This window comes from Hipposideros armiger, unplaced genomic scaffold (assembly GCF_001890085.2).
Source record: "Hipposideros armiger isolate ML-2016 unplaced genomic scaffold, ASM189008v1 scaffold_7, whole genome shotgun sequence".
In the NCBI taxonomy this organism is placed as follows: Eukaryota; Metazoa; Chordata; class Mammalia; order Chiroptera; family Hipposideridae; genus Hipposideros; species Hipposideros armiger.
The window spans coordinates 635,888-650,548 of NW_017731357.1; the positions used below are offsets into that span (position 1 = coordinate 635,888).

The following is a 14,661-nucleotide window of genomic DNA, read 5'->3' on the forward strand; positions in this document are numbered from 1 at the left end:
TAAATATATTTTTACATAATCACCATTATGTGAATAATATCCTTTAAAAATTTTATAAATGAAACTATGATAGTTTTATTTTCATTTTCAATTTTACTTTAGAGCCTGCGGCTTGCAAGCCAGTTTGCTGACCCCTGGCGGCTCTTCTGTCTCAAAAGTTTGCCAACCCCTGACATAAGCAAAAACATTTCCTTTTTTCCCCTTCCTCTGATATGTGGCAAAGCAAATTGCATTTGTTAGCAACTAGAAATTCCTGCAGCCTGGTCCTTGTTGGCAGATGGCAACAGAACTTGCCTGAGGGCTGCTGCTGGTACAAATCAAAGAGCTCAGAGGTTCTGCTTTGTACTGTCTTTGGCAGAAAAAAACCTTCTTCTTATCATCCCATTTTCCTCCACCAAAAGCTGAGAAATGAGATGTGATAAGTTGTTAAATGTACTTAGTGCCATAGTAACCATGCTCTACCTTATCCTCCTGGTGGCTGAGGGACTTAAACCAGAGTAGATGTTATGTTTAAGCCTTTTGAAGGACTGTGCAGTAGCTCCTGAAATACACACCATATACCTGGGCTCTAAGATTACGTCTGAGTTCCGTCTTGCAAATCATCTGCGCCATTATTTCCATGCTCCCTGTCCTTCCACAGGTATGACGTTCTTGTTTTTTTTTCACTCTGTTTCAGGGCTCATCGTCGGGGTGATCCTGAGGTATGGCACCCCTGCCACCAGTGGCCATGACAAGTCACTCAGCTGCACTCAGGAAGACAGGGCCTTCAGCACCTTATTAGTTAATGTCAGTGGCAAGTTCTTCGAATACACCCTGAAAGGAGAAATCAGCCCTGGCAAGATCAACAGTGTAGAGCAGAATGACATGCTGAGGAAGGTGAGCTGGTGGGCACTCAGCCCTGTTGTTGTCCTGATGTGGTTTTTGACTTTCCAGTTTGGTCATGGCCTTTTGGAGAGAAATCCTTTCAAATTCCTAGAGCATTGGTAACATTCCTGGTTCTCAGTTTTGCTGGGAAGCTTTTGGGCTGTGATGAGAAGTAACCAGATTTGAACTAGATCCTTGCCGCTTTGCTAAAGGGATCAGTAGCTGATGTGGGCCACCAATGGTGCAATGTGTTTGTACATCCCCACTCAGCTCATCTCTCCAAACCCCATCTTTTCTTTACTGTGTCTCTTGTTATGGTTTAGGCATGAGCTTGTTTCTTTGTTAAGATTGATTTCACTTTTACTTTGTTTAATTCTTAGTTCTTCATGTTTCTTTTGCCATATTCTACAAATATTTGTTGCATGCCCACTCTCATTGGTGATTGATGCCAAAGGCGTAATGATTCTTTGGAGGAAGATTATCTTTGTGGTCTTAGAATTTGAGTCCAAACATTGGTTTTCTTTTGATGTTGGGAGTAGCTAAAATACTCCAGAGGGAAAAGGATTACGTAATTCATCACTTTGGGTGCTCTCCAGGGTAAACAGGAGAGCTGCACAGGCATACCTCGTTTTATTGCGCTCTGCTTTATTGCGCTCCACAGATGTTGTGTTTTTAAAAAATTGAAGGCAAGACCCACCCCCAGCAAAAAGAATACAACTCGCTTTATTGCAGTACTGGCTTTATTATGGTGGCTGGAGCCAAACCCACAATATCTCCAAGGTATGCCTGTATTTATTCCCATACATTCTATTACCATATGGACCCAGGGTTATCTGCAGGAAGGCTTCTGTATAAAGTTTGGGGTATCCAAATTGTGGGAGTTGCTTTTAATATGGTATGAGGCTAATGTATGTGAAGGCTTGCAGTCAAAGATGGAATGTAGCCTATGCTCCAAAAATTAAATTATTATTGTTCTCAGGATCTACCCTGATCCTTAATGAAAAGTGTTCTCCACCTGGAGCATTCAACTTGCCCACCTGCTCTGTGTCCCTAATGGCAGTCCTAGTGAGCTCTGTGCTTTCAGCCCTTCATAAGAATGAATGGGATTTCTGTCAACATTTGTGAAATGAAGTCCAACTGAGAAAGATACCCAGTGTAAATACGATGCTAATAGCTGTTTTGAAATGGCTGCTTGAGACCTTCGTACTGGATATGATAGGGGGAAAAGGGAAAAGGTTCTAACTCATTTCAATCTTTTAGATCATAATGGAAGAAGGAGCTGACTTTCACTCGATTATCTTTAGAAAAATGTTTGTTCAAATCCTCTCTGTTTAAACTTTTGTGGTACAAAAGCAAAGGTGGGAGAACAAACAAGACCAAGATTATTGTCATTAGTTGAGGGGTGAGGAGACATGCTGAGGCAGCTTGGTTGACGCAGAGTATTAGAGTGGGTGTCAGGAAGCTCTTGTGCTGGTTCATACGAGTACACTACTCAGTTTGGTAACTTCCAGCACATCTCACTGTCTTTGGTCTCAGTGTCCTCATACTGGATAGGTAGGTATTATCCAAGGTCCCTTCTCATTCTGACATAACCTGCTTTTCAGACTACTCTTATCTTCAGCAAGAAGATAGAATAAAACATAATTTTGAGAGAACCATTCTACTTTTAATTCGGCCGATTAACATTTCCAGTTTCTAAAGAGAAATGCTAACTTTACCTTTAATAATTAGAATGAAAGTTTAAAACAATTGAAATGAGAGCCAATTAATCTACCAACATGAAAAAAATTTTTTAAAAAGATTAGGTTTATAGAATGCTTAATATTTTTCTGGATGTGATAAGATTTTGCTGTCTAGTGGTTTCAGAGTGATTTCCCTGTATGAAACCTACAGGTAATTTTAGCCCCCTTAGAGATGCTGAATTTATGTTGATGTTTAGAAAGCCACTAGCATCATTGGAGACTTTGAGCTAGGCCATATCACATATCACAGAAGGCTGGCCACTCAAAAGAGACTGAAGTTCAGTAGAATTATGTCTATAAATGATTCTGAAAATTAATGATCCAGAAAATTAATAAAGAATCATGACTTCATCTTTTATTGCAGCTGAGCCTTTATAAAGGTTTGATAAAAATCAAGTTGTTTTTATATCTTGTTTAAAAAGATTGACCAGAAGCTTTCTGTGAGTTCTTAGCATTGCATTGAACGCTTGTGTCTTAATACGTGTTAAATAGCACACCAAGAGCAGAAGTCAGAAGTGCTATGTGGAAAAGAACATGCCAGTCCACAGAGGATCTGTGGTTTCTCTCCTGTGATGAATTCATGACTTTTCACATTTATGTTATTTGCTTTAAATATTCAAATGTTAGCCAATTGCTTAAAATACTAAGCGGATATTAAAGCACCAATTGGTATTAAGCTAAAAATTAGCTTTTTTTCTTTTTAAACATTTAGGTAACATTTGATCCAGAGGTCTTTTTCAACATTCTGCTGCCTCCAATTATTTTCCATGCTGGATACAGTTTAAAGAAGGTAAGATATTTTTTTTGCCAGTGTTTCTTAAAGCATGGGAAACTCTGTGTTAACATACTTGCATAATTTTCTAGTTTTCTCCTTCTCCAAGATTGCTTATTACTGTGTTCTGTACTAACTCAGAGACTATAGTTGACTCATCATCAGTAATTCAATTCTGTTTTAAAATCTGGAACTCTCATACATTGCTGGTGGGAATGTAAAATGGCACCTCCACTCTGAAAAACAGTTATACAGTTTCTTATAAAACTAAAGTTGAAATTGCCATATGACCGAGCAATTTTATTCGTGGGGATGTATCCCAGAGAAATGAGAACTTAAGTTCACACAAAAACCTGTATGCGATTGTTCATAGCAACTTTGTTTGTAATAGCCCCAAACTAGAAGCCCTCAAAATGTTCTATAACAGGTGAACGGTGAAATGAACATAGTATGTGTGTGTGTGTGTGTGTGTGTGTGTGTGTGTGTGTGTGTGTGTATCATGGAATACTACGCATTAATAAAATGGAACAAACTATTGTTATACACAGCACTCTGGATGGATCTCAAAGGCATTTGCTGAGTGAAAAAAATCCAATCTCAGTAGGTCACATACTGTATGATATTATTTACATAGCATTCTAGAAATGACAAAATTATAGGGATGGAGAATATTTTACTGGTTTTCAGGGGTTAGTCATGGTGGGAGTGAGAGGGGGTGGGTATGACTATAAAGGGGTACCATGAGGAGGATCTTTGTGGTGATGGAGCAGTTCTGTATCTTGATTGCAGCGGTGGTTACATGAATCTACACATGTGATAAAATGGCTTAGAACTATGCACACACATTGTACCAATATCATTTTCCTGGTTTTAATATTGTGCTACAGTTATAATCAGTGGACAAAACTGGGTAAAGTTACACAAAACCTCTCTGTACTATCTTTGCAACTTCTGTGAATTCATAATTACTCCAAAATAAAAAGTTTTTAAAAATGAATCCTTGTTATTGAGGGTCATTGTGCTCAGCAGCCCCTAGTTATTTAAAATACCAAATACCTTTACAAATAGTGTGAGTGACTCCCTTCCCCACATCCCCATTGTGGGAGTATTCTGTGTAAACTTAGCCTCCCAAAAGGCCTTCCTTCCTCAAAACAAGGAGCTTGTTTAAGCCGTCTTTCTGGATAGAGACTAAAGGAAAACTTTTTCAGTGAACCGAGAGAAGAGAGATCTTGGCTGTCAATAAAGCTCGATAATACCCTTAGGGACCAGAGAATGCCTTCAAAATTGATAGATCAATCAAGAAAAAAAAGGTAAATTGCCTATATCAGGAATGAAACAGGGGACATCACTACAGGCCCTTCAGACATTAAATGGGCAGTAAGGGACTACCACAAACAACTTTGTGCCAAGAAATTTGACAACCCAGGTGAAATGGGCAAATTCCTTGAAAGATACAAATTACCAAAACTGACCTGAGAGGACTTAGAAAATTTGAATAGCCCTATATTAAATGATTAAGAAATTGAGTTAGTAGTTTAAAACATTTCTGCAAGCCTAGATTATTTCACTGCTGAATTCTCTCTAGCATTTAAGGAAAAAATAATACCAATCCTATATGAACTCTTTCAGAACATAGAGGAGGGAACACTCCCAACTCATTTTATGAGAGGATGCCTGCCCATCAGTCTGATTCTTCTGTCAAAGCAACTCTGCAATTTTCAGAAGGTTTTAAAACTATTTCAAACCAACATAAATATAGTTATACTTTATGGACCATCTGATATGTATTAGGAACTTTACATATATTCTTTTTTTAAAGATTTTATTGGGGATTCCAGGAAGGGGAACAGCGCAGGGGAACTGGGGGAAGGAGAACAGACAAGTCGTTTTGTTCTTCAGTCTAGTTGTGGAGGACGTCGCCTCACTGGCCCAAGTTGGCACCATCATTGCGCTCTTCCCGGGCGAGGCAGATCAGTTGCCGGCCTCTGGACGGCTGCTCACAGTGGGTCTTGGCAGCTCTATGCCATATTACCCCTGGATTTAAGTCTTCTGTACAAAAAATATCCTTTTTCTGACCACTCTATAGAGCTGCCAAAGTCATCTGATTCTGTATGTCAGCTATTGACATGTAACAGACAGGAGATGATTTTATGTGTCTAAATAATGTTATTCTTTAAGCTAAATGAAGGATTTGGGAACTCCTCTTCAGATCAGGTGGGTAATGAATAATTTGGTATTTTAAATAACTAATCTTAATGTTTAATCAAGGTCATAGTTGCTTTCAAATGGATCAAGTCATTGGTTGTGAAAGCCGCTCTAATGACTGAAAAACACCTTAATTTTTTCAGAGACTTCCCTTTGTCAGCTTCATTTTCTCAGAAGAAAAGCAAATAACAGGCTTTGCCAGTTACCAATTTGAGTTGTTTTTGAAATGCTCATCTTTCAGGTTATTGATTATTAATTTAGTCTCTTTCCTTTTAAAATAGTCCTTATAAAGGCTCTTAAATAGTTGGTTCTTACATGATCACCATTTCTGATTAAACATGCTGTCAATTGAATGTGTAATAAATATTTCACCATTTACCTGCAGGTATGTAAACATATATTCAGAGCCTTTCACCTATGCACCTATAGTTGTCGTGCAGACATGAGCCTTTTTATCTAACTTGAAAAAAGTATCATTGGAATTAGCTTTGATTTTGTGCTACTAATGGTTTGCTTTCAGGGCATTGGCAGGGAAAGAATTCACCCATAGAAGCCTTCATTTTTGGTGAGCTTCCCTCAACGAACACACACACACACACACACACACACACACACACACACACACACTCGTTAAAAGTTGCGAGTGGCGGAGAAGATGGGATTTCCCAAGGAATAGAAATGTAAGGCTTAGAATGGTAGGAATTGGGATGTCAGGTAGGTTTTCATTGAAAGCAAACTTTCTCATTCTGATCTGTCTTAGGCTTATATTCTTGAAGGCTTTACCAGGGCATGCGATCTCCTTTAGTCTCTGTGTTCCATTCTATAATGGAGAGGGAAAAGTAAGAGAGACTGAATCAGTCATGGCCACATAAACCACACATGACTATATGAACCGTCATGGCTATATAAGAAGAGGATGAAAGATATAGGATTCCAGGGCCCGGCCGAGTGGCGCATTGGTTAAGAGCTGGCTTGGGTCGCCGGCTCTGAGCAGCAGGGCCCTTGTTCGGATCCCACATGAGGGCCAGTGACACTGCCCTCTACAGCTAAGATGGTGAACAACAGCTCGACCTGGAGCTGGGCTGCCGTGAGTCGCCGGCGACGTAGGCTGCAGTGAAGCTGCAATGGGCTGCCATAAGCTACCGTGAGTGGCTGGCAGCTGGCGTGAGTGGCCAGCAGCTGGTGTGAGCTGCCAAGAGCCACTGTGAGCGGCATCCAGAGGCCGGAGACCAATCTGCCTCACCCGGGAAGAGCGCAATGATAATACCAACATGGGCCAGGGAAGCAACATCCTCCACAACTAGACTGAAGAACAAAATGACAGCAACTTGTCTGTTCCCCTACCCCTGATTCCCCAGCGCTATTCCCCTTCCCCAATTCCCCAATAAAACCTTTTTTTTTCAAAAAGAAAGATATAGGATTCCACTAGACACCTCCTGTCCTTTCTTCCCTAAAAGGATGTGGTGGGAATTGAGAAGGATAGCTCATGCAGTGAGAGTGCGATGCCCTGGGCTCTGAGACCTGCTTTTTAGTTTTGGTGCTGCAGTTTGGTGGCTGTGAGAATTCAGGCAGCTCACGTCATGTGAACCTTTGAACCTTAGATGTGTCTCACATAAATTGGTCCAAATAACAGCTTCATGCTGGGGTCGTTGTGAGAACTGGATGGGCTAATATATGTGACAGTACAGTTGACCCTTGAACAACACAGGTTTGAACTTCACGTGTCCACTTGTGTGTGGATTTTTTTCAACAAATACTGTAAACGTATTTTGTCTTCCTTATGATTTTCTTAATATTGTTTTCTTTCCTCTAGCTTACTTTCTTTTAAGAATATAATATGTAATGCATATAACATACAAAATATGTGTTAATCGACTATGTTATTGATAAGGCTTCAGGTCAACAGTAGGCTATTAGTAGTTAAATTTTGGGGGAGTCAAAAGTTACATGTGGATTTTTGACTGCAGGGGGGGTCAGTGCCCCTAACCCCTGCATTGTTCAAAGGTCAGCTGTACTTAGTAAACCATGAAGTATACAGTTAAGTACTAGGTGTAATAACATACAAATAAGTGGCATGTTATACTCTTTCAAGGTACAGTAAAATTTCATTTCAATATCAGGAGATATGAATGGAAATGGGTAATTGTGTGTGTGTGTGTGTGTGTCACTTTAGAATATGTTATGAATGCATTTTTAGTTGCAGATTTATATTCCTAATTTTTTGCTTTGGCTAATATCATGAATATGAATTTACTTAATATATTGAAACTAACCATGGGGATGGTTACCCAAAAGAAAGCTGAGTGGCAAGGGAAAGCCCATCTGGGATTAAAGTTTGTCCCTGGATACTTCACATGAGTTTCATGGGTCTCATGTCATGTACTCCTAGCCCTCCCTGATTTAAGCCCCCCATGGAACTTTTAAAGGCAAGTAGGCTCATAGTTGTTGAATTTTTGTGAAATCTAATTTTTTAAAAACATTAGTATATAAAAGCATTAGTTTAAAAAATGACTGGGGACAAGGACTAATTTCAGAAGCAAACATAACGTGTCCATAATATGTACAGGCAGCGCCCTCATTTGGTGACTTTTGGCATGGCAAACCATTGAGGGCTTCTCTTCTGAGCAGGTGGTTTAGGGGCTCTAGGCATTCCTTGACACTTCAGAGATAGGCAAGCATTGAGAAGGGCTAAAGTCAAGTCCTCAGATCCTCTGTCTGAAATGCAAGCCAGAGGACGCCTGCAGCCCTGTGTCTGGGCACACTTCGTGGTGGCTGTTCGATCCAGGCTGAGTTCTTCTTCCTGTGCTTTTCTTTTTTATATTAGTTTCAGGTATACAAAACAACATAAGGATTAGTGATAACCCCATCAAGTCTATAATCCATCTGACATCACACATAGCTATTACAATACCATTGACTATATTCCCTATGCTGTACTTTACATCCTGTTACCATATATATAAAATTATAGTTGACATTCAATATTTTATATTAGTTTCAGGTGTACAATGCAGTGGTTAGACATTTATATAATCTATGAAGTGATCTCCCTGATAAGTCCAGTACCCATCCGATACCCTTCATAGTCTTTACAACCTTACTGATTATATTCCCCATAATGTACTTCACATTCCTGTGACTATTTTTCGACTCCCAATTTGTACTTTCTAATTCCTTTGCCTTCTCACCCAGCCTCCCAACCCCCCTGCCATCTAGCAACCATCAGTTTTTTCTTTGTATCTATGAGCCTATTTCTGTTTTGTTTGCTCATTTATTCTGTTCTTTAGATTCCACATATAAGTGGGATCATGTGGTATATGTCTTTCTCAGTCTGGCTTATTTCACTTAGGAAAATATCCTCTATGTCCATCCATGTTGTTGCAAATGGTACGATTTCATTCTTTATTATGGCAGAGTAATACTCCATTGTATAAATGTACCACAATTTCTTTATCTAATCATTTATTGATGGGCACTTAGGTTGTTTCCATATTTTGGCTACTGTGAATAGTTATTCAGTAAATATAGGGGTGCAGATATTTTTTCGAATTAGTGTTTCAGATTTCTTTGGATAAATACCCAGGAGTGGATTTGCTGGGTCATAAAGTAGATCTATTTTTAATTTTTTCTTTTTCCTTTTTTAAAATCTGAGTCATCCTGCTATTTTTAATTTTTTGAGGAACCTCCATACTGTTATCCATAGTGGCTGCACCAATTTATAATCCCACCAGCAGTGCATGAGGGTTCTCTTTTCTCCACATCCTCGCCAACACTTGTTGTTTGTTGATTTATTGATGATGGCCATTCTGATAGGAGTGAGGTGGTGTGTGTGTGTGTGTGTGTGTGTGTGTGTGTGTGTTTTAAGGTAGCCAATGAATGTACGGAAGCATTGAGAGGATTCCAGTTTTGCCACCTCTTTCTGAATAATTGCTAGATCTTATATGGGTATAAGTATATGAATTTATATACTTATATACATGTATAAAATTTATAAATTTGCCCATCTTAAATGGAGATAGCTATTTCTCATTTCTTCATATTTTTTTCTATTGTTGCTCTTTCCCAGGCTCCAAAGATTAATATTTAAAAAATATATTAATAAATATTTTATTAATATTAATAAAAGATAATCCAGATGAATATTAGGAGACACCACTGATACCATGAGCAGATATTTAGGACACTCCTGTTTTCTGAGTGTTCTCAGGAGCAGAATGTTCCTTCGATAGCACTTTCATACTTTATTAGCTTCAAACTTATATCTGTACTGATATTCTAAGGTACCACTAGAACTGGAAATGACTAGCTGAATCACTAGAGTAAAGTGGTTTGGGTTAATCTATGAAAATGATTGGTCTACTTGCACATGTGTGTTCTCTCTCTCTCTCTCTCTCTCTCTCTCTCTCTCTTTTTCTCAGTGTAATTTAATATAATTATCTGGAATAGTCTGAAATTTACTAAGCCCTTGCTTGCTTGCTCAGTGATTGGTAAGACAGGCAAAGGCTATTTTAAAACCATGATGTTTAAGACTAAATAGCATTATTCAGGAGTAACTTCAGTTATTATTTGATATAACAAAAGTAGTAAGTAAAGTTTCACATTTTAGAGACTGTTATTGTGTTTCTAATGCTCACTGTCAAAAATCACAGTGTGATTCCTGCTTTTTTGTTTTATTCAGAGACACTTTTTCAGAAATCTTGGGTCTATTCTGGCCTATGCCTTCTTGGGGACTGCTGTTTCCTGCTTCATTATTGGGTAAGAGACTCTTTGTCATGTAATCTAATTAACATACTTTGCAAAGAGATAAGATTCACATGGGTCCACACAGTCCAATATTTCCCCCCACCTTTATTGAGATATAATTGATGTATAACATTGTGTAAGTTTAAGATGTATAATGTGTTGCTTTGATACATTAATAAATTGATTAACACCATAGCTTTAGCTAACACCTCCATCATCCTGTCACATAGTGACCATTTTTTTTTTTGTGGTGAGAACATTTGTGACCTACTGTCTTATCAACATTCAAGTATTTGGCACAGCATTATTAGCTATCATTACCATGGTGAGCCTTACATTCTTAAACTTGTTTATCTTATTACTGGAAGTTTGTACCCTTTGAGTAACATCTCCCCATTTCTCTACCACCCAGCCCCTCGCAACTACCAGAGTCCAGTATTTTGACATTTATGATGATGTCAGTTAAGATCTAGAGCTACATTGACCAGTGTGGTAGTTGTTAGCCATATGTGGCTATTTAAATTAAAATTAAGATTAATTAAAATGAAATAAAATTATACCTAGTCCCCAGATCTCGGTTTCTAATGTCATTCCCAAATAAAAAGAACCAGGGTCCTTTGCAGAAATGGCTGATTCTAGGGCTGGGGTAGCAAATATACAAGATGAGAATGGAGTATCTTGTAATGCCAAAGAGTAAAGAAGTGTTCAGGAAACAAAAAAAACCCCAAAAAGATGTGGCAGCATATCAGAAGGACACAGCCAACCTGAAAGCTCCCTTAATTGCCAAAGAACAACAAAATAAATAACATTGCATTGGATTATCACCCAAAGTATAAAATAAATATCTCTGAGTCTATACTGATGTGCATAAATGATCGAGTGAATAAATAAATGGGGGGAGAAGTGACAAATATCCTGTGTAGAATAATTTCAAATAATTTATGTGGATACATTCCCCCTCAAGGACATAGACTAAAGAGATGTGATGACTAAATGCAATGTGGTATCCTGGAACAGAAAAAGGACATTAAGTAAAAACTAAGGAAATCTGAATAAAGTACGAATTTTAATTTCAAAAATTAGCTGGAAAGTTGGAGATAAAGGTTAGGGCCCTTTTATACCACCAAAAAAAGAAGGGGCTTGGACATTGTCCTTTAAGAGAGACAAGCCATTGAAGTATGACAGGTTAGGTAACTGGCACTGGTGATGATGGGAGGCAAGATGGGGAAAAGGCTGCCAGAGAAAAGTCTATTTCCCAGATCTAAGCTGTGGTAAAAGGAAATAAAGATGAAGATGTGATTTCAGGAAATATTTAAAAGGTAGATGAAAGAAGCCTTTGATAAGCAAGAAAGGGCAAATCACATCTGTATCATAGAGTTACTGTGAATTAAAATAGAACTGTTTAAGTGCCTGGAACAGTGACTGGCACACAGTAAGCAAGCATTAAGTTATAGCTATTTATTCTCAAAAGGATTCAATTCTGCAAATAGTTCTTGAGCTCCTAGCTTAGTCAATGCACTGTTCTAGGCACCCAGAATACAAAAGTGAGCAAGGCCATGGTCTCAAGAATTTTATTATTAGAGTGTCAGCTGTAGGGTACAATGAGATGAGTCTGTTCTGTGGTTATTTTCATTCCTCTAACCCCTGCAGCTACTGCCACCACACGCACACACACACACACACACACACACACACACACACACACACACCCCCTCAGTAACATGTACTAGGCCTTTTAACACTCCTCACTCCCAATTCGTACGCTGTCCTATAGGAAATGTGCTCTGGCCAACTTCAACTATTGAACTAGGAGGTGGTCTGTCTTGGGCCATATCACATTCTGCACAGCATAAGGAGGGCTGCTGCTGGCCTGCCTAACCCATGCAAAGGATGAGAGGCCAGATATGTCAGTGGGTACACTGATAGTCTAGTAGGATGTTTAGAGTGTTTCGCTTGTTTTTCCTTCTTTGAAATATTGGGTTGTCGGAAACGTCATGACGCATTTTTGCAACGAAAAACATAGAAAAAATATGTCATGACTTTTCCGACAACCCAATAATTCTTGACAGAGAAGGTTCATCACTTGAGTTTTTATGACCACCCCATTTTTTTTTCTCTCCAGCTTCATGCAGTCCACTCATTTCCACAACTTTAAGCACACCATTTTAGCATCCTGTGAGTTCTGTAGCAATTTAGTACACGTTATGTACTGTTCTTTCCTTCCTTTATTCTCTATTACCCAGCTGCTTAAGATGCCTTTGTTGCTAATTGAGAACCATACTTTATGGTTGTACATAAGCACATCTTTTAAAAATGTAATGTTCAGATGTTTCAGCAAGATGACATGAACTGCAAACTATTACTTGGTGCCAAGGTCTTATTGCACACGTTCCTGGTAAGTGTCCAGCCACAGCAGCTGCCTGATGTTTTCATGACTCTTCCTTTAAGTACAGTATTCTAGTGCTACTGTGCTTGGTATTTGCTAGGTTTCTCACTTTCAAGGGTTTTCTTTTTTTCTTCTGACATAGATTACCTTCCCTTCTTACAGAAATCTCATGTATGGTGTGGTGAAGCTCATGAAGATAGTGGGACAGCTCTCAGATAAATTTTACTACACGGATTGTCTCTTTTTTGGAGCAATTATCTCTGCCACTGACCCAGGTATTTGGATATTTGGCTTTACAGTTATGATATTGCATTATTTAAATCTTAAAAAGTTCAGGGCAATCAGGAGCTTTTGTTGCATTGGAGAGACTGGAGTATTAGTGTGAAATGGTGGAGGAAGAGACCAGTAAGTGGTCTAACAGACTTAGGTGGATTTTCTAAGAAAGACATGCATTTCTCTATTATTATTATTATTATTATTATTATTATTATTATTATATTATTGTGATAAAAGCAAATAACCTCAAATTTACCATCTTAATCATTTATAAGTATGCAGTTCAGCAGTGTTTAGTATATTTACATTGTTGTACAACCAACCTCCAGTACTTTTTCATCTTGCAAAACTGAAACTCTATACCCATTAAACAACTCCCCACTTCCTCTTCATCCCAGTCCCTAGCAACCCCCATTCTACTTCCTGTCTCTATGAGTTTGACTCCTCTAGGTACCTCATATAAGTGGAATCCTACAATATTTGTCTTTTTGTGACTGCCTTATTTCAGTTAGCATAATGTCCTCAAGGTTCATTCATGTTGCAGCATGTGTCAGAATTTCCTTCCTTTTTAAGCCTGAATAACATTCCATTGTATGTATATACCGCATTTTGTTTATCCATACTTCCGCCAATGGACACTTGGGTTGCTTCCACCTGTATTTCATTTTTGCCTTTCATTTGAAAATGTCTAATTTGGTCATAATTTTTACACTTACACTGTCTTCTTTTTCAATGTTCTGCTTTTAGGAAACATATTATTTGGTTTAAATAATACCTTTTCTTAATGAAAAGGCAAAAGATTTATACGATCTGAAGAGAAACCAGAGTATGATAATACCTTTTCTTAGTGGAAATGCCCACCGGTACCTGTAGTGAATGTAATTTAATTTGTAAACTCCTTTTGTGTAATGTTCCTGCATGACTGCACACTGCCATGTGATTCCTATACATAAATTTCTTATCTTGTATTTTTCAAGTGTTAGTTGAACCAATTCTCCAATTCTTATTATATGTCCTTCCTCCCCTGCAGCTCGAAAACAAAGAAGCAAATAAAATCTCTCCTCTGCAAGTTGGAACCCATAATTAAGTCAGTTTGCATAAAGTAGTTACAGCTATTCCTTCTTCTAATGTCACCTATTGAGGGGATACCTTAGGGAAAGAATTTACAGAGAAAAAGCTGATCCTGTCCTAATAGTGGAGATGGGAAGGTCTTCTCAATGTCTGTGATGCTCTCTAACATTCTGCGCAGTAATGGTCTTAAAGATACTAAGATTCCTTCCTGCTTGTACACCATGCCTCTTGGGGGTCCTCTCAGTCAGTGCTATCCCATAAATCTTTGTGTGATGATAGAAATGTTCTGTAATCTCCCCAGTCCATTATGGTAGCCCGTAGCCACATGTGGCTTCTGAGCACTTGAAATGTGGGGTAGCACAAATGAAAACTAAATTTTAAATTTTATTTTATGTTACGTAATTTACATTTAAATAGCCACATGTGGCTGTTTAGCACAGCTCTAGACAGTTATGTGCTGCTAAAAAATATGATAACCTAAAAACCATTGACCTCTCTTATCCCCGTGTTTTATTACAAACATTCTAAGTAAATTGATATTGAAGTCTTGGCTGGTTGAAGCACCCTGGTTTGTGAAAAGAATGTGGGATGTAGAGTTGCAG

At 38.4% G+C, this 14,661-nt stretch overlaps 1 protein-coding gene across 2 annotated transcripts in view; it reads left to right on the forward strand.

The window, feature by feature from the left end:
• The window catches only part of SLC9A7 (solute carrier family 9 member A7), a 154,848-nt gene that overhangs the window by 80,525 nt on the left and 59,662 nt on the right, over positions 1-14,661 (forward strand). For both annotated transcript variants that reach the window (XM_019649400.1, XM_019649408.1), the window contains exons 2-5: positions 677-876; positions 3,319-3,396; positions 10,262-10,338; positions 12,875-12,987. In XM_019649400.1, the coding sequence (XP_019504945.1) occupies positions 677-876; positions 3,319-3,396; positions 10,262-10,338; positions 12,875-12,987 (468 nt within the window). The remainder of the gene's footprint in view (positions 1-676; positions 877-3,318; positions 3,397-10,261; positions 10,339-12,874; positions 12,988-14,661) is intronic.